The sequence below is a fragment of the Dunckerocampus dactyliophorus genome, chromosome 7, assembly GCF_027744805.1.
Source record: "Dunckerocampus dactyliophorus isolate RoL2022-P2 chromosome 7, RoL_Ddac_1.1, whole genome shotgun sequence".
Classification (NCBI taxonomy): Eukaryota; Metazoa; Chordata; class Actinopteri; order Syngnathiformes; family Syngnathidae; genus Dunckerocampus; species Dunckerocampus dactyliophorus.
The window spans coordinates 10,757,181-10,780,305 of record NC_072825.1 but is presented as its reverse complement, the minus strand read 5'-3'; the positions used below and the strand labels follow the sequence as shown (position 1 = coordinate 10,780,305).

Genomic DNA, 23,125 nt, shown 5'->3' with positions numbered 1-23,125 from the left:
AAAAAGCCTCACTATCATAAATTGTAATAAATGCACAATATAATTTTTCCATGACGTTTATGTGCATACACAGAAAGACTAAAGAAATGGTTAGGCACTTAATAATCACACCGAAACCCATGTAAAAATGTTGAAATTGTTTTTTTCAAAACCTTTGACTTAAAACTCATTTACTCACACAAAGTGCAAATCAAGCATTTATCAAATAATAATAATAATGATAAGTAAATAAAGTGGAGATTTCAGTAAAAAGTGCCGTGCTGACATGAAATATATCAAAATTTGATATTTTCTTGCAAATTTGTCTTCATAAACTGAAACAGAACAAGTGATGTTTTATTTTAATAAGCAAATTGTTTAGAAAATAACTTACATTTTTGCTTGGTGGGTCACGCTTTTCGTACCCCTTTCAGGAGAATGACCCTTCTGCCGTTGAAATGAATAATTGATCTTGTGTTCTCTGTGTGCTGTTTTATTGTCGTAATGAATGATACATCTATTTCACATACCAGCACTGTACAGCTACTTCAGTTATGTACATATGTACAATTTAATTTGATCCATGCAAAAAAAGTGTCTACCTTTTACAAAAACAAAAATCCTCTCGTTTGATAAGATTTCTTGCTTGGAGGACACAGATCACAGTTTTATTTGGATCTCATACTTCACCAAAACAACTTTTATGGAGCATACAGTATATACATAATGTACACGTACTATATGTCAGTATTATAAACATTGGAACATTGTACAGAAGCATTGTGTTCATCTAGGACCATGCATTTCTAGGTTTTTTTTTTTTTGTGTGGTGTAGTTTCCCTGGGTATACTGAGAGGCTTTGATCTGTGCACACTAACCAAACTATTAAAAACAGATTTTGGCATGATGCAAAATATCAGTTCAATACCATGTTAAACTACAAACACATTGATGAACATGTATGCTTCTCTGGCTGTACCAAAACTGAAAAAATACATTATTATTGGGCAGTGATGGTGTACCTAATGAAGTGTCCTGTCATATTTACAAGAGCTGAAAAAGCAGCATTTTCAGACTGTCTACAGACACAGAGTGGAGTTGTCATCCTCATCAATATTGCCATATTGTGACCCATAGTTCAAGGAATTATATAAAACGGTTGGAAAATAAATTTGTTCAGCATCTGTTTCTTGTCCTCCCGGCTCTGTTTGTTTACCCCAAGGCACACAGAGAGAGGTGTGCTTCATTTTGAAGTGACGGATATGAGGCCGAAATGCTTGAGAGCCAAACTATCTGCCTCTGATTTAGACGTGTGCAGAACAGACTCGTCCACATCCATCACACATTGCAGCCACAATTAGCTTCCACATCAGCTGTTTTCCACCAGCCAGTTTATTGTGTGCGTCCTTCCATTTTTGCACAGCAGCAGGACTTTTCTGCGCCAGTAAACAGGAACTTTGTGTTTGTCTCCTCACCAAAACTCTTCTAAACACAGAATCTTGTTGTTTATGTGCCTTAGCTTAGTAATAAATAATGGGAAAGGAGACTACCCTCTGATGTTAAGTGTGCCTCTGTCTCTGTTTTTGTGTATGTCACCCGCGCTGTTCCATGCTGCAGCTGCTCCACATCTGCATCGAAGGTTGGGGTAACTGGCGCTGGTCTGAGGCTTTCAATGTGGACAATGTGGGGACCCTGCTCAGGACCATTGAGGACAAAGGCCGCACAGCCTCACTCATTATCAAGGTGGTGCAACTTAACGGTGTCCAGAAGCAGGTACATGTCTTTTTTCACATTTAAGCCCTAAATACAGTACATACTGAGCCCGATGCTTCTAGCCTCTTCTAACCTCTTCTACCCTTTGGGAATAACAAAGGCAGCAGAAAATAATTTTGTGGCATTACACCAAAGGTGTACCTCTGTCATGATACTAACCTTTGTTCTCAGCTGTGGGGCCAAAAGTGGGTATGCCACACTAGAGGGTGCACACCCCAATTGCAGAGTCGTGAGGCTGAAAAACAGTTATAGGCTTTTTAACGAGAGTCACACAAACTACAACAAAGCCAACAAACAAAGGAGGGAGCAGCTGGCAAAAGGCACCAGGAAAACTCACGCCGCTGAAAAGCATGGCCGGGAAACAACTGGGGATACCACTGAAGACACGACAACTATTAAATGTCCAAAAACTAGGACAAGTCCAAGCAAGCATGGAAGAAAGAACCGGCGTCTCCCAGCTACAAGCAATAGCTTTTAAGCATCCCAGTTGTCCCGCATTCAGCCGGAGTGAGGGCCTTTTAAAACAGATACAATGGAAAGAGGCGGAGAAGGCAGGAGTGGACGGAGTGCAGAACAGGAGGGGAAAACGTGAAACGTAACAGTATAATTAGAATTGGAATGGTTATTAATGCATGTCAAAAATATTAAATAATGTGTAATTTATACATTATTTTCTTCTTTTTGATTGAGCTGATCACCTGCTGTAAGATGTAACTTCAAACAAAAGCCTGTGTTTTAGTTATTTCCCCCCCAACACACACACACACACACACACACACACACACACACACAGCTGGGCAGGTCAAACACTCCTGCTTTTCTTATAAACATCATTTATGTTAGATCACACTCCTCATCCTCAACAGACAATGTAAATACACCTGCTTTTTGTGACTTTCAGACTGTAAAATGAAAATGACATGATTTTAATTTAATAGCCTTATTATTTTAGCCAAAGATGTTATTTTTCCATCGCCGTTTATTTGGGAACAGTACCAAGCAAAAACCGTATTTGACCGAGGTGAGGCTTGGGCCAAGGAACAAACCATTACATTTTGTCTTTTGACAATATTATTAAGTTATGAATCTTAATTATAAAACATACAGTGTATGCAGAAGATATACTTTAATATAGTGAAGATGTGTCTGTGTTTTCCCTTTCCAGGTAATAATCTGTGGACGGCAAGTAATGTGCAGTTACCTGACTGAGGACATTGAAGTGCGGCTGGCACAGCACTATGTTGGGCCTAATGGTCAGACGGTGGTTAGAGAACACTGTGACTGCCTGGAGGCAGGAGCTAAGTTGCCATCCTACGTTCTGGAGGATGCAGAATTGACAGAGCTGTGTGTGAGGGCCACGGGAGATGACGACTGGTCCCAGGATGTGCAGCTAGAAAGGAAGGCAATGGGCACAAGCAGCTCTGTTGTTCAGGTACGCCATGACATTTTTTAGCTTGTGTAATACACGTTAGATTACCATGACCAGGTCGACTTCAGAAAAAAATGTAATAGTGGAACCTCTCTGGGCTAAAACTGTTGCCGTCATAAAACATTTATTAATTGCACAGGCAATGCTTTAAGTAATATTTCAAGATTGTTAATTCTAATACAAGTGTAAAAATAAGTTAACTATGGTTAATATTAAAATGTTGATAAGTGATAACAAGTGGCAGTGCCTATGTTGACTTCCTTCTTGACAACTCTTGTGTATTCTTATACTTCTCTCGTCATGGTAGTGTAATAGTTATCCTGTTACTGTGGAGAAGTGTACCATGAGGCACAGAAATAAGCTCCTACTGTACACTAGTTTCTGTCCAGTCTACTGTACATATATACAGTCACACAAGTGCACTCACTGTGTCTCTGCTCCTTTGCAAATGTAGGATGTGCAAACCAGATAAACAGATAAACACACATATTGCACAACCATATCTTCATCTCACACCCATTTGTCGCTGGTGACTGGACCACCAACTGTGACCAGATCATCTTCTCCTGGGTGGCCACTGTGGCATATGACTTGAGAACAAACCGTGATCACTCCCTAACAAATGTCTTTACTTTTTTTAGTCTGTTGGCAGAAGATGTTGAGAAGCAGAAAATACAGTTTATGCTCTGTATCGCTACGCATAAACAGGAAACGCTTACTGATATGCGGGCACTAGGAGATCCTTTGAAAGCACTTTCACACCACTGGATAAACACCAGCTGATCACTTCCTCCCTGGTGTTCCCGCTCGTATCATTTGTTTTACTTGTTGTCAGCCTTTGCCTGTCTGTTTCGCTTCAATTTTTTCCTGCTTTATGAGCGTCATACTTTTAACAGCTTGCATTTCTGCCACCCCAGCTGACTTCACTCCAAACGCTGCTGTTATCTTTTCTCCACAGATCAGACATTCATTACACATATGGATGGTTGGATCCAAATGAGAGAGTTGTCTAGTAGCTGAATCCTTAGATCTCGCTCTTTCTTCTCCTTTAACCATTTCCCTATGCTTCTTTTGCTGTCTCGCCCACACACTGGCTACCTCGTCTGTCATGCACTTTAATCACTTATTAACTCCATTCTCTGGCAACCTGCTCATCGTCCTGTTCATTCATCTACCGTACTGCAATTCTTTTCTAGGTCTGCATCTCTCCTTCTGATCAGTAAATCACAGCCATTTAATTTCTATCATTTATACCTAATTGTTTCAGTACCTCTCAGTCTCCTTTTCTTGCCATGAAACAGTTGAGGTAGAGCTGGGCGATACAGACCAAATCTCATACCTCGATATATTTAGGTTGACTATCGATATACGATATATAACCCAATATTTTTCCACAAAGTGAGTTTAGACAAAAGTCAAAGCCAAATCTTTTTTGTAGTTTGTGCCTCCTTCCTGCTCTTTCCACATTGGCAAGTAGAGGAATTAATTAAGCTGGTGTGATGCCTGCTGTTGCGTGGCGTCATGTGGGACACAGCAGGACCAAATAATGCCACGACTGCTTCACAGATGCGGGAAGCGGTGGTGACAATGGATACCCATGCAGAAACAAAGCCCGTGCTATTGTTGTGCACTAGATGTAAACAGCACTTGACAAGGTGTCAATAAGTCGTGCAGGAGCAAATTGCGTGCCAACTGCATAATTTTTGCGTAAACAGAACAAAAACAGTGTGCAAACTATTTTCATGTTTTTCAGGCATGCCATAAATAAATAAATCAAACGCATTTCCATGCCAAAGTGTAAACACCGCTTGAGCATTTAAAGTCAAGGCATGCATCTGCCCAACAGCAACACACCAATAACATGACATATTACTAAGGAAACATACATTCCATCAGTGACGTCTGGAACAAAGACAAGTGAAGTGTTCTTGATGAAGCCCATTCTTTTTAGCTTTTGGAAAGCAATGAAGTCACCACATCCTCCAGTCAAGTCGAAAAATGGCATGTAGCCCACTAATTCTTTGTTGTCTTCTTTTAGGTGCCGTGTTCTGATGGTTCTTTGCTCTTCGTGTGGTGTAATCTTATCACTGTTGAACCGAATTCCCATATGCAACAAAGAGTGGTGAGTGTCCTAGAAGCACACTTCGAATTTACATTTGCATTTGGTAATGGAAGATTGGAGACTGGAAGAGTGTACTTGGTAGCGCTGGAAATTTGTATTTTTTACTTGAATAGAATGCACCAAAATGTTATTGTAGTAATACTTTTGCAGTAGTTTACAGCTCTGCTGCATTTTTGTGCAGGCTTTTTCTATGTTTGTTTATTTTGGTTACTCACATTTAGCTATAGAAGATGGAAAAATGTGCAGTCATATCTGAGTATGATGCAATGGCATTGCTAGTCTTCCCTGTCCTTATTACCTACTGACGCCTCTGATATGATGTCATGCAGTTGTACACATTACATCTTAAGCATAATTACATTATTGTTAGAACCACAATAATAAACATATAGTTCAGTGAATACTTGTTTGACAGTGTCAATTGAAACTGAAGTCTATTGTCTTTGTAAAAGCACTACTTTTGATACACATCATTAGATTGTTCAGGTGGTCATAAAATTGTAGCCTAAAACAAAAGAAAGTATGTATTGAATGTATTGAATGTTTTGGCACAATCTGAGGACTGTTTTCATATAATTGGCCTCTTTCAGGTTGCCTTTAGTCCACTGTTTGTCATGAGGAGCCATTTACCGGACCCAGTAATCATCCATATAGAGAAGAGGAGCCTTGGACTGCGAGAGAGCCAGCTGGTACCAGGACAGGGCCACCAGGAGCCCCTGTTCAACACTGAGGCAGACCTCACCCACCATCTCACTTTTCAGGCCAGGTAAGAAACAAATTAAAAATATAAATAATCATTAATAAAACCCATATAGGAACAGGCTTTTCGTGTCCTACAGCGAAAGAGAGTGGGTGTATGGACATAATTATCAGCAGTCGTCATGTTCCTTCTCATTTTGGCAGATGATCATGAGGTCCAACTATTGTTGCAAAAGCCAGTCTGACAGCCAGTCTTTCTCTGGCTTGCTATTCTTCAATCTCGTGTAGTTGGAGAGCCACTTACGTAAAAAAACGCTCACAGCACATTTTGTTTTTAGTAAGCCAATTTCCCCTTATTTCAGGGGAGCAGGAAGTCAGCTTGGCAGCAGAAACACAACTCCAATTCCAGCATGTCAGGTCGAACTGTAATTACCCCTAATTACAGTTCTAACAGAGCAGGTTTTTGGACCTACCTGTGGTTTTTATTTGTGTATGTGTTCTGAGAAGATAGGATGTATGTATCTACTTGTGTTCCACTGGGTTGATGTTTTCCATGTTGTTTCTGTGTGTGGTCTACTGTTATTTGGTAGGTTAGCTCTATGTGCCAGCGTCGGTGTGAGAGTCACTGCTTCGTTCATGAGCTCTGTCCCACATATCCCCGCTGCGCATGTCACTCCTACTTATTAGCTGCCCTCACACCTGTAGCATCCTGTGTGAGACAGAGAATCACAATATCATTTATATCAACATTTACCCATAAAATAATTGTCATGTGTGTATAATTAATCTGAAGCTTATATGGTGTAATAACAGTCGATATCATGACCATGATACCTCATGTGTCATGTCACGCATGTACTGTGTAAATGGCAGATGCTTTGACTTTCAATAACATGAGTGTTAGTGTAAGTCGAGAAATGACTACCACATGTATACACTGTCTGGTAGCTGCTCCTACCGTATTTGTCATCTGTGCATGCGTAAACTGTCGTTTTATAGGAATACATGGAGGGAATTCCATTCTTTTTGGTAGCAACTACTGATGAGATGAACAAACAGAGTAAACACTGAGTGTAATTGAGTCCTTCTGACAGAATTTTTTGGTTTAGATATCTGGTCACAAAGTTAGTTTTGTTTACATCGGCTCTAAAATAACCACAGCAATATTGCAGTGACTGGGAATGTATTTTGCTCCTAATGTTGAAGATAAGCCTCAAAAACAATATAAAGAATGCATCTCAGTCTTGTTCTTCTTGGTTGCAACCACAATATCCCTTGTGTTTACACAGTGTCCCCTGCATAAACCATGTCTCACCACACGCTTCCATTCGGCACTCACTTGTACCCAGACTCAATCCATGCCTGGTTACTTTCCAGCCTTACAAATGCGCTCAACAGAAGCCACAAGTAGGAATGTACCTTTTACACATACACATACATACATACATACATATATATATATATATATATATATATATATATATATATATATATATATACACAGTATATGTGCCTTTAAACCTCAAGGATGGATTCAATTTTGAATTTTCACTGGTCAACGGCTCATCTTTCCTTCCTGTAATTACACATAGTTGTGGGCAATAATGGACAGGGCTGTGGTGTGCAGCACAAGAGAGACAGACAGGTCTTAACCAGAACCACCATGTCCTGCTCAGCTCATATAGGCAACCACATGAGAAAACTGAGGCTTACAATCAGAAGCCTCTTCAAGTTTAACCCCCTCAGGAAGTGTTCTGAATGAAAATCTTCCTGTCGACACCTTGTCTCCATCATCTCCTAACCTAAGTTCTTTTTATAGCAGAATGGATGCAATTCATTAGCATGTTCACTGGAGTTTTTAGGAACCTTTACTTTGCGCTGTTGAATATCGCCTAGTAAGACAAAAAGAAGATTTTTTTTTATCTAGACACAAAACCATAATCGTAGGCCACTTCACACCGAAAGTCCAGTACGTTTGGCTAGTGTGACCACACTGATCCGCACCCGGGAACGCCACACTAACCATCCTTGGGCATGATTGAAAGATGTAGGCCAGGGTCCATGCACACGTACATGCATGCACGCAGCAAAGCCGAGTCATTAAATGGCAGGAATACGATCACTCCTTGCAGGTACTTAATGGTAACTGGCACAATTCATAATAGAAGTCAAATAAAAAGACTCACAATGATTTCAAAGTCAAACCCACAGCACGCATGCTCACTTGTGACTTGTGACTACATACATATTGCATATATTAATGGGATCGCTCATCTTGCAAATAATCCATAGGCACCGTGCACAAAAGATACAGTGTTCTGTCGTTTATCGCGGGGATAGGTTCCCAAAATAGCCCCCAATAAGCAAAATCCATGAAGTAGCCAACTGTATTTTTTACAGTTGTTATATATGTTTTAAGGCTGCAAAACCCTTCACCATACACTTTATACACTTTTCTCAACAGGCTTTAACATTTTCTCATGTTTCTCTCTTGTTTAAACACTCTTGAAGTTCAAATTTTGTTAGAATTTTAAAGATCTACCGAGTAGGTTGGACACAAAAAATCATTCAGTGACTCACATGTATTTCACTCCTCTGATCGCGCCTTCTCGTTCTGGTGCCATTTGACTGTAGCGTTTTTGTATCCTTTTCGTCATATTATCCTCACATGGTTAGCGTCTTCTGTTTCTTCCATTGTTTACAGTATTTGCGCTTAGCAAACAGTTCACGCTGTTAGCTAGTTTGGTAGGTATGACCACAGCAGAGGACGGCACAATGGAAATTGATTGATTGACATTGGTCTAAAGCCAATCAGGACACAGAAGGCAAGGGCGGCGCAGACAGAAGAGAGAGAATAAGCACAGAACTAAAACACTCAACTTCCCACAATGCAATTCTTCTTAAAGGGCTAGGATCGGCCTGTAGCAGCTTTCATATGCTGTAAAAAAAAATTCTGAAATTAAAAAAAATAAAAGCACTAAAACAGCGAGTCTGTGAAAGGTAAACCACAATGGAGTGAGGGAACTGTATACCGTAGAGCAGGGGTCACCAACGTGGTGCCCGCGGGCACCAGGTAGCCCCCCACGACCACATGAGGTGCCCAGAACAGAAGAAAGAAATTGTGGAGTTGTGGACACCAGCATTTTGTTAATGTTCTGGTAAAATTAAACCCAAACAAAGCGGTGTATTCGCTTTGTTTGGGTTTAAAATAAGCTCTGAAAATAAATGTTACAAAAATGACTAGCTCTTGGCCATTTTCGTTTTGTAAAAGTAGCTCTCACAAGGAAAAACGTTGGTGACCCCTGCCGTAGAGCCCCGCTTTTTACAAGGGTTACATTCTGGGATCACCAGCAAATGGCGAAATCCGCAAGTAATTGTTATGCCCATAAAAATGTCTATTTTAGACACATGGCTCACTCTTCCCTCTACAAACTCTCCTGGGCTTGACATTCTTCTCCGATTTCGGATTAGCATTCACAATCAAATTGACTGTTGTAATTATTAGATTTGATTCAGCTCCAGTGGCTACATCGGGTTCATACACTTATGAAACACCTTTTAAAGTATAAAATGTATAGGTACTCACCACTAATGTATGTCAATGTAAGATGATTGAGCAACAGATGGAATCGGAGTAAGTGCAAAATGTTATGTTTTGCCCAAGGGCCACTTGGTGGCCTAGTGGTTAGCATGTTGGCCACACAGTTAGGAAATCTGGAAGATCTGGGCTCGAAACTCTGTTAGACATCTCTGATGGAGTTTGCTTGTGCGTGCGTGGGTTTTCCCAGAGTACCCGCACTCTGGTTTCCTCCCACATTGAAAAACATGCATGTTAGGTTAATTGCCAACTCACAATGAATGTGAGTGTGAATGGTTGTTTGTTTGTATGTGCCCTGCAATTGGCTGGCGACCAGTCCAGGTTGTACCCCGCTCCAGCATACCCCGGCGCCCCTCATGAGGATTAAGCGGCATAGAAAACGAACGAACGAATGAATGAATGTTTTGACCGAAAAGCTGCAAATTTGCAGGGTCATGAATGCTAAATTGTGAATTTACAGGGATCCACTGTAACAAGTAAACACAAGACCAGAAATATTCCACAAATCAGTGAAATTGCAGTAAGACAACAGCGTAGAAGAGATGGGATACATGACAGGGCCCGTAGCACGAATGCCCAGTGTGATGGCAGACCAGCAGGGACCAGAAGATGGAATGAGGGAGGGAATTGCGCAGCTCAGCATGGTACAAATGGCCTAGTTGAGTATGCCCGTGGACACAATATGAGCAACCAGTTGCTGTCAAGACGTTTGTGTTATATACTAAATATACACTGTATGGACAAAAGCATCAATACACATCTATTAATTGATTAAATAATCAATCAGGGATTGGACTGACAATGACTTTGCGCTCTCCTTTTCAGGGAGGATAAAGATGCTTCCCATTGTGCTGTACCCATCTCCACAAGCCTCATCAAACAGATAGTGGACAAGAATGGAAATGAGGACAACTTGGAACACATCCTGGCTGATTTCTATGGTCCAAAGACTTCCACCGAGCCGCCATGGCCGTACATCTCCAAGGACACAGACAGGTACACGTTTAGCAGCTCTGGACTTTGTAGTCTTTGTCTATGTATACATATGTCTATCTGTCCATCAGATGCATGCAACTGTCCACAAACCTCACATCTTTTGTCACAAAATAATCATGTCTTCATAGTGGCGGTAGATGTCATAGCCACATTACTTTTTCAAAGAGTCCCAGTGGATATGCTACACATGCGGGCCGTAAGTCTGCCTGTGGGGGCCCGCTTTTGTCTTTCTCCACTTTTGATGCAAACTCAAACCTAGGCAGAAATTGTCACCTCCGTATGCATGTAACGCAAACATACTGCATGCGCACACTTTTGTTGTTTCCAGAAAAAGTCAAGCCATTTTCTTCCCGAGGCTTATATCGCTGCAAAACAAAATCCCAATGTGCATATTTTTTCAGTAGGAATCATAAGGAAGAATAAAAAGTTGCAAGAGGATGTTTTCTCTAGCCCCTTAGCTTGGACAGTGGTTGTGCAGCTTTTCACTTAATTTGATGGGCGCAGATATGTGTTGATAACTGCTATTTTGAGACAGGGGTCAGTCTCCCTGACAACTAACCCTGCTTGGGACCATAACAATAGTGTAGAACCACTTCAGTCGAATACCCACTGGGGTCATACAATCGGAATTTGAGCAATTACAAATATGCTTTGAAGTCGCACAGAGCTTGCGTTTGAACCACATATACTGTATATATGCATAACGTCATGCAAGACAGCATATCACGCAAGACTTCAGTTCAGAAAGGGCATGTGTTTCATTAAACCAACATTTTAGGCCCAGTCCACACAGAAACATTCATGGGATTTTTTTTTCCGGGTTGAAAAAAACTTGCGTCCGTACTGTGCTTGATTAGTAAATAGTTGCATCCAGACGGGAACCTATGACTGGGTGATCACGATGTAATACATGAGGTATGCCTACCCGTGGTACTGTTTACAGACACGCAGACAGAACCATGTGACACCAAAACTATAGAACTGTAGAAAGAACGCATGTGTATAAAGTCCGCCGTTTTCTGCTTTCCGAGGCTTCTTTAGACTGACGACAAAGTGGAATTACTGCGAGTTATTTTGGAGTATAATACAAAAAATCATCAGGAGAATGTCGACCTGGGTAAATCATGCCAGTTGAATTATTCAGATATTTTGTCAGCTTGTCACTTCTGGTCACGTGTCGGCGACGGGCGATGACATCATTGTTTTCAGAAAGTAGCGGTTTGCTTGTCTATAACGGGAAGGCGGTGTTTTCAGATTTTCCCACTCAAAAATACAGTTTCAGGCCACCCAGAACGCCGTTTCCGTGTGGATGACAGGCTGAAAGGATCAAACTGAAACCATTGGAGTTTCACACACTAGTGTTGATTCTCGCGGCAATACGGGACAAAGTGCGGTCCTTGTCGGCTCAATAAGTACTGAAATCTGCTTTTTTTGTCATCTTTTTTTTTTTTGGCACGTTACTAATTATCTTGCTGTTGTATCTCTTTTTTTTGTATTTATTTTAATGACAGTCATTTAATGTGTTGAGGAAACTTGTATTGCAGCACTGCTCCACTGTAGATGAAAGCGTCAGTGTGCTTCCAGGTGTGCACACTCCCTTGGCCAGAGATAGAGCAGCGCTGTGTCTTAAAGTGACGGAGGGGTTCCTTTCACTCACAGTACTGTTTTGATTTTGTGTGTGTGTGTGTGTGTGTGTGTGTGTGTGTGTGTGTGTGTGTGTGTGTGTGTGTGTGTGTGTGTGTGTGTGTGTGTGTGTGTGATTTATGATCCCAACACTTGGCTGACCTCTACTGCAGTTTGCTAATTAACCTTGCACATGCATAAACAAAAGTACGGTACACAAAAAAAGGTTAACCACAGTGGAAAGAGGTCTGACATGGCAAAGTTACTCAAGCAGAGTCTATTTGGTTCGAATTATCTGCTGGTCTCAGCACTTTTAACAATTCACAAGACTGTGATTCTTTGAAAGTACCACATAAATGCTGGTTTGCGTTTTTCAGCATAATACAGTATGTATGTTCCCATGCTTCTCATGTTGTTCCCATTGTGCTTGTGTGACTGCAGTCAGTGTGGTAATGGCATGTGTCATACATACAGTATATAGTGGAGAAAAATTGGCTGTTTATATATACAACTCATTTAAATGACCACTTTAGGCAGCATGTCGCTTTATTTAGCCGAGTGTGCAAAACCTACATAGTGCACGGGAGAACTGGCCCCTTTGATAATTAGTTTAAATAGTTTTGCTAGCAAACTAAACTGACAGTGACATTTGTTTATCAGTGCCGCATTACAGGTAGCTGTGTGTTTGTCTCTCTGTCTGTATGTATGTCCTTGTTGTTTATATGAGGGGGAGAGGTTTACAGTCAGAGTCACGACGCTGTGTCTTTGAAGTAAGCTTACCACAGTATTGGCATGCTTGTGTCACCTGGCTTAGCTCACTGTAGAGAAAAAGCCATTAACATTGTCAGTGTTCTAAGTGCCCCTATACGCACTCAGGATCAAACCATGTACAGCTTATTACATTATTCATGTCCAATCTGCTGTATGATTGGATGTCTGCCTGCTTGTAATTTAATTCTTTATAACTGCTCATTAGCCGCAGTAGTAAAATCAAATGGTTGTGACTGGAGTAGATTCTAATGCAGTGTTTTCTCTCCTTATAGTTCGGCACTGGAGCCCCTTGCCCAATGGGACAGTCCTATGCAGGTGAAGTTATCGTGCTGGAAATTGGGCCTGAGCACCCTGCTGGTGGAGCTGCTACCCTGGGCCCTGTTGGCTAATCACTCCCAGTGGGACCTGTGGCTTTTTGAGGGAGAGACTATTGTACTGCAGATACCAGCCGGCAAGGTCATTGTACCGCCTAACTTCAAGGTATGGTGCCATCGACAGTATGTGTTGGCATGTGACATATGTGAAAAACGTTGCAAATGTTCTGAGGATGGATGAGCCACCACCTGTAGAAAAAATATTACTATGTCTCAATAGGATTATTTTATTCAAAAAGGGTTATAGTTGTTCATTACACTCTATCCTTTGTTTTTTTTCCACCTTGCTCTTAACCATGTAGGAAGCTTTCCAGATCGGCATATATTGGGCTCAAACTAACACCGTCCACAAGTCTACAGCACTGAAACTGGTCCATGATCTGACCTCACCTCGATGGAAGGAAGGCGCAGATTCCGAGGTAGTAACCTTGGATGAGGAAGGATATGTGCAGGCGGACATCAGATTGGGAGCTTTCCCTGGCAGACAGAAGGTGAGGGACATTTTGATGTATCCAGCAAAATATGTAATGAATAAAAAATCAGGACGCTTTATTGTCAGTTGGTTATGTACCAGGCATACAGGGAATTGACAAAACGTGTATGAAACAACCTGGGGTGAGGGGGAGACGATAAAATACTCAAGAAAGATTTGCTGCTCCATTTTTAATGTTGGAAATCCTTGCCATGCATCAACAAACCTGAATGGTGCAATGGAAAATACTCACCAGACACTGAATTAGGTACACCTGCACAATTTAATGAGATCCTGAACAAGAGCTTTTAAAATCTTGCTTGTATAAAGACAACAACAGATGTTCTTTATTAATGTAGCTGAAGTTTGCAATGATGTAGAACTACACTGCATCACACTGTTTGTAATATCTTGCCCCTCTTATGTTGTTAAATAAGGTAACAAAAATATTCAAAAGGCCTGCCAGCATGATACAGTGCAGTTCTGTATTACTACAAATTCACTTCAAGATTGTTAAATGTGTACTTCTTGAACTGTGCGATACACTGGAAGTAAGAGGGGCAGCCATGATTTAAGCCGCTTGTCATGTCACTGTAACGAAGCAAACAAATATCTCTTAAATATGTCATTTATTGGTATATTTGTCTGTGATTTCTCCCATAGCTGTGTCAGTTCTGTGTGTCATCTACGGTAAAACATGGCATCCAAATCCTCCAGATTGAGGACAGAACAATCCTTGTCAACAACACTCATTACACAATGCTCTGCAGGCCTCTGCTGACTGACCACAGACTGGGAAATGATAACCAGGTAATAAAGTTGAATGTTCGTGTTGTTTAAGACTTTAAAGACAACCCTCCTTTTGTATGTTTCAATTATAATGCTTAATAGCAGCCATTTATGTTTTGGACTCAGAATATTACACAAGAATTCTACGAGTGTGAGAGGCTGTTACATTTTTTTAGCTTATGGATCAGCAATGGTAATTGCTCATTGAAGCCCTTTAATGTGTATTCAAATCAAAGCCTGAGGTGGCTAGAGATTCCAACCCCTCCTGAAAACAGTATAATACTTGTATAATAAGATGCAACATTATAGTGCTGTGCAAATGACCACTTATTGCATTTGCAGTACAGTAAGGGTTGTGTTTCCAGAGTATTTGAGATGCCCATAACAATTTTAGTCTATTTTGACACTCAAACCAACACAAACCAACAGGATATCATCAAACCAAATACCTCCATCCCTTACTCAAGGTGTAACTAAAAATAAATTAATTTAAGTGGAATGTAACAGCACGACACGGCTATGGGGTATTGAATTAGATTATTACACACTAATATACATGCAAAGTAATACTATATTAGATTAATTTATAACCCGCAAGACATTGCTGGCTTTCTGTTGGGGAAGTGTTTGTGTGGGCTTCCCAGCATGCCTTGCAGTTTATAAATTAGTATAAAATGGTTTGTTTTGCATGTGTGTAAGCTTCTTTAATACCCCATTTTGTGGGGTACAGTTACATTGTGTATTCCACATGTGTTGCTTGTGTCATTTTTGGTTGCACCATGAGGGAGTTCATAAGCTCTGTTCTGTATAACTCAAGCTTTACCAATGGGATGGGTTTTGCAGCTCCCTTTTGCTACCTCATACATGTAATGTATGTGCTTGTGTATGGTGCTGCATCCCGTCATACAGCTCATTCACACACCAAGTAAATGCAACGTGCACATGACTCTCACGCACACCATAACGACCACACAAATGCATTAAAAGGACGCAGCAAGCCGTTTTAGATCATATTGCCCCCCTGCACTTTGTCCTTCCACTGTTCTCACTATGAGGGAACGGCACTTCATAGGGATACGTATTAGACAAACAAAATTGGATGCAGGTTTCCTTTCTTGCTTTGATCTGCTGCTTGTCCCTGATGAGAGCAAGATTGTAGTGTAATGTAAAACAATGTAGGCTTCTGATCTCCCTAAAGAAAGATGGCAGAGCTTGGCAGTTGTCAGCAGCGCTGAAATTGGAAAGAAAACTTTCTTAAATAACAGCAAAGTGGGTGACTGTAGCCCAGCAGGGTTTCTCTGCTAAATTTAGCAAAAAAAAGGCTAAGGGGGGAGAAAACAGAGTCATAATTATTTGCATCATCATTTTTGCCTTGATTTGAATGCTTAAGAAATACACCATTCATGTTGCTATTTTGCACAGGCCTGTGACATACCAGAGACCGCAGCGTTCACCCTGACTCCATGTGAAGTGTCCGCTCCAGCCAAAGCCTGCTCAGTGCCATGCTGGGACCTTCTCCAAACCAGCGACCAAGGGAAAGTGGAGTTCCCCTTGCCTTTAAGATGCATGCTTTTCAGCTCATTATCAAAGCCTGATGCCAGAGTGGGGGCTACAGCATGGAGCCTCCCCACTCCCATCCGAGCAGACTTCCCCAGGCAGAGTGTGTCGGTTCCTGGGCAAACAAACTCTGGGGGTGGCCCGAGCACCAGGTGGGTTAACTGCAGCTTATGTGACTCTCTGGCAGAAACAGTCCATTTAGAGCAGGGTATTGAACCGAGCTGGCACTGGAGTAAAAGTGAACAGTTTGGTGTTTGTTAAATAGTGGTAATGAAGCAAAGGAGAAAACTCCCTCAGCATTTCCAGTTAGTTCAGCAGTTTGTTTTGATCCTTCTATTTTTCTTTCTCATCTTTTTTTTTTTAAATTCTTCCCTTGTGATATTAAAAGTGCGTCATTCCTTCTGTTGGCACTTTGTCAATGATGCACCTCAGGGCTTTGACATAGAATAATATCTGCGGCTCTAAGAGGCTGAGGCAATGTTTTTCATGGGTTTGTTTGTTTTTATTTCTATGTTCCAGAGCTATAGTCCTGACGTATCAGGAGCACCTTGGGGTGACATTCATTACTCTCAATGAGGATCCTTGTCCTCGCATGCTGGTGCACAACAAGTGTCCTATCCCGCTGATCCTTAAAGAGAATGTTAAAGGTGAGAAGGAAGACGTCAGACTTTGCCCTCACATTTTCATTGACTAAATATTTACCATTATCTTTTACAGAAATTCCAAAGACAGAGGTGTATTGTTGTCCTCTTCCTGCAAATTGTTCCGTCCACCACGAGCTCTACCACCACTTTTCTAGTTTCCCCGACTGCAGGCAGAGAGAAGCACTGCCCACTCTGTCACTGAAAACAATAACAGATGTCTTCACCACAGACTGGACTGAGCCCATTGACGTTAATTGCCCTGGCACTCAGGTAACAAGCAAGCTTGCATTTTTGGAAGTGGAGAGATCTCATGCGTTTTATTTATTTTTGTGACAAATTTACAATTAAGAAAAGTTGCGAACCTTTTATATTCCACTAGAGGTGGTGTCCCAATACCCACACAGAACAGCTCCTGCCTGTATAATATACTGTTTGTTCCATGATGACATGCTCATGATGTCATGCCTCCTCATATTAGGATAAACTGTTCATATTACATAGAAGAGGATTTTACATAAAATGACACCAGTTCAAATTGTAAAAGTTATGTAAGTTGTTAGGCGGCACAGTGGTCTAGTGCTTAGCATGGCCTTGTAGGGTTTGAATCCTTGGAGTTGCATGCAAGGGTTATCCTACTTCTTCTGGCATTCCAAAAATATGCATGTTAGGCTAATTGGTCCATAGGTGTATGTCTCTTGGTGACTGGTCCAAAGCATACACCACCTCTAAGCTGAAGTCAGCTGGGATAGGCTCCAGCTCACCCGTGGCCCTAATGAGGACAAGCAGTATAGAACATGAATTTTAGATGTTCTGGATATTTTCATGACGTGTATTTACCCCTGCTGTGTTTAGGTTGAGACCCAGGCACAGCACCTTTACTCTGACCAGTGAGCTAGCCAGGGGTTAGGCTAACAAGAAGGATGTGTAATGTTTAGTCTTGTGTCTAGCCAGCCGCAGGTTGGGGTTGAGGCTGAGGCTGCATATCTCTGGTTACTGCCGGGTCCTCATCTGACCTCGGTGGTACGGGTGGGGGATCAAAGGTCAGGCTTGTTATGACTGCCGAGTGAAGTGTTCAGCGGGGTGCTTCCTTTTGTGACATGAGGAGCTGATCCTGTCAATGTTGGAGGTTCAAATCAGAACGTTCGAACACATGTTTGGGCAAAGTCTTCGCTTTGAGTCGGGTAGTTTGAGGTTGCATTTTGTTTGTTTTCTGAAAGTTTATGCTTGTTGAATGCGTGGTCTTAAACTGTTTGATGACTAACATGGTATTGCTTTTTTGTTATTGTTGCTCAGGTTGTTTTCTTGCCTGGCTTTGGTTGTCTCTACATCGATGTGGGATATGAGAAAGGAACCATGGTTCTGTGTCTGTCACCTGAGGGCGATGTGGGTGTGGATGCTGTAGCCAACCAACACAACAGGTATTTGAGTACAGACACTTCTTTAGTGTACTTTTATCTCATAAATACTCGTGAACATATGTGGCAAATGTCAATGTTAGAGCCTTTATGACCTCAGTTTGCTTTGAAATTACTGTTAACTGCAAAATATGCAGTAATTATTAAATAGTGGCATCTTTTTTTCCATGAAGACCTGCTATGTTCTCATTGGTTTAGTGTTGCAGCACATGGCTTTGCAGCGTTATTCCATTACATCAACACTAAACATCATTAAAGATTGAATAGCACGACATCTCTGTGATTACACATCAGGTAAACGTAAGCAAATGATCTCAGAGAGTGTTTGGGATTATGCTGTGTTGGAGCCCACCTCTTTTATGCTCTATAAATAATGATTAATGAATCTGTGTTTGAAATGCAGGAAGTATATTTATTTTCATCCAATTTATTTTTCCAGGTCCACCAAGTTGTCCTTTAGTGTCCTTCTGAGCAAGGCCAGTGTGGCGTTGAGTGATGACATCACAAGCCCCTCAGGTTCTGTGGAGCTGCTGAGGCTCACATTGACCAACCTGCTGCTCAGACTGACCCCAGCACCCACCGCCGTGTCCCCTGAGGTGACTGTCAAGCCTGAAGCAGCTGCAGCGTCCCTCTTGACTCTTATGCCCGACGCCTCTTTGGTTGAAGTGTACTGCTTATGCCTGCAAGTGGACAACCAGCTGTACAACCGTGCAAGCTTCCACTTCCCCGTACTGCTGTGCCAGGAGCAAAAGGGGGCCAGCGAGCTCAGGAATCAGTGGAGTAACCATGACAACCCCGCTGACACTCCTGAACACCTGGAGGAGTTTAAACGTTTTTGTTTCCTGCAGTTGAGGCTGATCCTGGCTGGGGACAGATGCAGTCTGGAAGAGGTTGGATTATGTTATCTTAATCTATTTGTCATTGTTACGGCAGGCAGTGTTTCCCACAGGACTGCAATCTATTTGTGGCAGGTTGCATGGAGGAGCGTAATGACTTAATTGTAGAATTTGCATAATTGGCCGTAATGGAATTTGCAAAAAGTGAGTTAAAAATAAGACAAGCAAAACAAATACTTGTAGAACAGTTTTATTTTAGTGTCACAATACGGAGCCACATGTGAGTGTTTTTAGGTGGGGGAGGAGCCCACAGCAGCACTCACTGTTTGTTGAAAAGAGTAATACATGTTTTCATTTCAGAGTGTCCAAGTCTTTTGGGAAAAAAGTGTATCTAGGTCTGTGATTACTTGTGATTACTAATATAACATTTAGCGACAAAGTCTCTAAGTTGGCAACACCGATCCCTCCTTCTCTGTCTTCTTATTCTCTGGCAGACCAGGTGCGTTATAATGTGTTTATGAGTGAGGGTTAACAGGTTGCGCCAAATCTACAGTATTTGTGACAGATCACCACAAATAAATGAATGTATGGGAAACCCTGGCATGTGCTCACAATGGTGACTACTGCAGTTATAAATTACATCCAGCAGCATTCAAATGACTTAGTAACAGCAATAGCCTGCCGTTTACAGTTTACATAATAGTAGTAAAAGTAATTTATAGGTCTTTATAGTGGGAATCAGCTCATTTTCTGCCATGTTTGGCTATGTCATAAACTGTACAGTTTATATTGTCCTTTGCGTGTGTCCTCCACAGGTTAACATCCAGGTCCAGCCTGCAAGAGTCTATCTTGAGGACACATTTGTTTACTATGTGAAAACCTTGTTCCACACCTTCATCCCTGCCTCTGCCATGACCTCAGTCAAGCCTCAGAAGTGTAACAAGCCTGGCTCAGACCTCACCCTTCCTGAGCAGGTGCTATTTCATACTTTCTAACATTCACAAACTGAGACGATCAAGGCAAAGATGGAGGTAATGTTGTTCTGTGTCCTACAGGTACTTCAGTCCATACAGACGCTGGTCCAACCTGTGCGTCTGCAGAAGTTGACTATTGAGCCGGTCAACCTGTTGGTCAGCATCCATGCATCCCTCAAGCTGTACATTGCGTCGGACCACACACCTCTGGCGTTCTCTTTGTTTGAGAGAGGGCCTCTCTGCACGACAGCCAGACAGCTCGTCCACGCTCTGGCTATGCATTACGCCGCTGGGGCCCTCTTCAGAGCCGGTGCGTCATAGTTGTCATACACTGTTCATCGCCCTGGTAGTTAATTCCGTTTTTAACATTTCCAATTTTTAGGGATGTTTGATGCCAGTGTTAGAAGCGTGGAATGGCTATGGCCAAGGTAGATCCAGCTGCAACAAAAAATTTTCTGTGCTTAGCAATTGGCACAGACTTAACTGCATTTTTCTACCTCAGATCAGTATCACCCATCTAATGTACTCCAGGATGTGAAAAAGGGCTTCATAATGTTTGACTGATTATTGCTGATACATTATGGTTAATCCAAACTTTCACCCTGGAGAAGACTGGCCTAAATGTATGAAGCCTCTCGAGTTCTGGCCCATGCTCTTGTCCTGTCTAGTTGAAGCCTCCACATGTGGTCTTATTTAACCCATCATTTCCACATCAGAAATTATTGTTCTGGCTGGATTTATTCTTCCTTTCCGCTGTGTGTCATTACAGCCATCATTTTTGCTTGTATTTCAACACCTCCCCATGTTCTCCACTTCCTGAGTCGTCATTAGTTTGGGCAAAGCATTGTGTTCTGGGTCTGATTAGGTTCAGGATGTATAACGCTGCATTTAAACACACACACAAAGCAGGCATATGGATATAATGCATATGCTGATACATGTTTGTGTATGTGCACGTCCATAAGAGTATGACTCAGCACTGTAAATTGAGGCTCCTGTCTGGGCTAAACCCACTGCTGGGAGACAATGTAAAGCAATATGGCCTCTAACTGACCGCCATTAAATGAGTGGAACATCAAAGCGAGCATGGCTTCTTGAGAAATGTCTGTGATTTTGCACACGCATTTGTCAGTTGTGTGACTATCAATGAGCCGTAAATTCAGGAGAGTTCTTGGAGAGAGGTGAGATAGTATGGCGCAATAAATCCAGTTTGCTACTTGCATCGTTGTATAGTGGAGTGTGTGTTAGCATATGTGGCGCTTTGAGAATGTAATCCAATAGGTTTAACACGGTTTAATATCAAATCATGATGTTGAACATATTTGTAGGGAGAGTCTCTCACTCTATAAACTGCTTTTGGCAAGAAGCTCTTACGCCCTAGAAAAGTACTCAGGAGGCTTGTTTGTGAGCAGGTGCTGCTGGTTTATTCCTTTGCTCTTAAAATCATTTTGACTACCACTAAGATTACGTTTGCACTGAAGTATTGGGACCGTTACGCAAATTATGACAACTCTTGTACCCAGACTTTCTATAAAATGGTGGAGTTTGTGGGATTGTTTGTCCATTCATTCAGGAGTTTGTGGTCAGGGTTAAGGTTCTTCCACACCAAACTCATACAACCCTATGTTTATGTCAAAATGTCCAAAAATTTGAAACATCACCTTATGCGGTAAGGCCCAAAATTGTAAAATTGTATTCAATGTAAACAAACAAAAAAAATAATAATAGCTATCACACTTCCCAGCATAGGTTTGGTTTCACTGTGTGTTTTTGTGGTTGTTCTTGTGTGTCAGGATGGGTCGTGGGGTCTTTGGAGATTCTGGGCAGTCCTGCTAGTCTGGTACGGAGCATCGGTAATGGTGTGTCAGACTTCTTCCGTTTACCGTACGAGGGTCTGACCCGCGGACCCGGTGCCTTTGTCAGTGGTGTCTCCAGAGGGACCACTTCCTTTGTTAAGCACATCTCCAAAGGTAACGCAAATGTTTAGAAGACGTATGTAATTCTCAGTTAAGATTTAATCCCATTAAATGAGTCCGTGTGTACACAGGCACCCTGACGTCCATCACCAACTTGGCTACCAGCCTGGCCAGAAATATGGATCGTCTGTCTCTGGATGAGGAGCACTACACCAGGCAGGAAGAGTGGAGGCGACAGCTACCAGAGAGTCTGGGAGACGGGCTTAAGCAGGGGCTGTCACGACTTGGCATTAGTTTGTTGGGTATGTGGGGATTTGGGTCACACGCATGGTGCAAAAATACTGCTTCTGATTCTGAAACCTCGCTCTGTTCTAAAATAAATGATGATCGTCTACACCATTAATCAAATGACGTTATTACTTGAAGGGCACGTGAAGAATAAAAATATTTTTTGACACATGACGTGTTAAGAAGACGGTTTGTCCTTGTTGTAGGAGCAATAGCGGGCATCGTGGACCAGCCCATGCAGAATTTCCAAAGGAACTGGGAGATGCAGACCTCAGCTGGTTGCAAAGCCAAAGGCGTCATCTCTGGCATGGGGAAGGGAATTGTGGGAGTTTTCACCAAGCCCATAGGAGGAGCAGCCGAACTGGTGTCCCAAACTGGATATGGTGCGTTCAAAGTTTATCTTATTAATGTTTGGTTTGAAACAAATAAGTCATTCATCGTTTGCGATGGACTGGCGACCAGTTCAGGGTGTACCCAACCTCTCGCCAAGTCAGCTGGGATAGGCTCCAGCATAACCCCACAACCCTAGCAAGTGGCATGGATGGATGTTTGATGTTATTCATTGTTTGAGCACCGGATATGTGGTAGACTTTTTTTTTTACTTGGATTTAACCCAAAAAACGTGTAGTGTAGACATGCAAAACAAAAAAGCTCATTACGTATAAAGCATGTGTGTGTCCGTGCACTGTGATGCTAGCAGATGGAGTTAAGGTGTAGGTAAATGACAGGCTGCATATAACTACCAAAGTCGCGTCTGTTTGTCTGTTCAAAATAACTTCATAATTTGATAAAAGTGAAAAGTGGGATTCAAACCTGCAATAAAAGCCTGTTGTTCCGGTGATCAAGATTGGCGTTCGTGTGTCTCACTGA

General features: G+C 41.9%; 1 protein-coding gene across 4 annotated transcripts in view; it reads left to right on the top strand.

Moving 5' to 3' along the window:
* Positions 1 to 23,125, top strand: part of LOC129185227 (intermembrane lipid transfer protein VPS13B-like) — a 319,375-nt gene that overhangs the window by 289,384 nt on the left and 6,866 nt on the right. For all 4 annotated transcript variants that reach the window (XR_008572043.1, XM_054782025.1, XM_054782024.1 and 1 more), the window contains exons 47-64: positions 1,597 to 1,752; positions 2,918 to 3,184; positions 5,220 to 5,303; positions 5,894 to 6,069; positions 10,426 to 10,596; positions 13,263 to 13,470; positions 13,667 to 13,855; positions 14,500 to 14,646; positions 16,048 to 16,334; positions 16,702 to 16,829; positions 16,900 to 17,096; positions 18,120 to 18,244; positions 18,681 to 19,131; positions 19,893 to 20,051; positions 20,133 to 20,361; positions 21,845 to 22,021; positions 22,099 to 22,269; positions 22,462 to 22,638. Coding sequence is in view for 3 of the 4 variants with exons in the window: in XM_054782025.1 (XP_054638000.1) it covers positions 1,597 to 1,752; positions 2,918 to 3,184; positions 5,220 to 5,303; positions 5,894 to 6,069; positions 10,426 to 10,596; positions 13,263 to 13,470; positions 13,667 to 13,855; positions 14,500 to 14,646; positions 16,048 to 16,334; positions 16,702 to 16,829; positions 16,900 to 17,096; positions 18,120 to 18,244; positions 18,681 to 19,131; positions 19,893 to 20,051; positions 20,133 to 20,361; positions 21,845 to 22,021; positions 22,099 to 22,269; positions 22,462 to 22,638 (3,499 nt within the window). In the remaining variant the exon portion in view is untranslated. The remainder of the gene's footprint in view (positions 1 to 1,596; positions 1,753 to 2,917; positions 3,185 to 5,219; positions 5,304 to 5,893; positions 6,070 to 10,425; positions 10,597 to 13,262; positions 13,471 to 13,666; positions 13,856 to 14,499; positions 14,647 to 16,047; positions 16,335 to 16,701; positions 16,830 to 16,899; positions 17,097 to 18,119; positions 18,245 to 18,680; positions 19,132 to 19,892; positions 20,052 to 20,132; positions 20,362 to 21,844; positions 22,022 to 22,098; positions 22,270 to 22,461; positions 22,639 to 23,125) is intronic.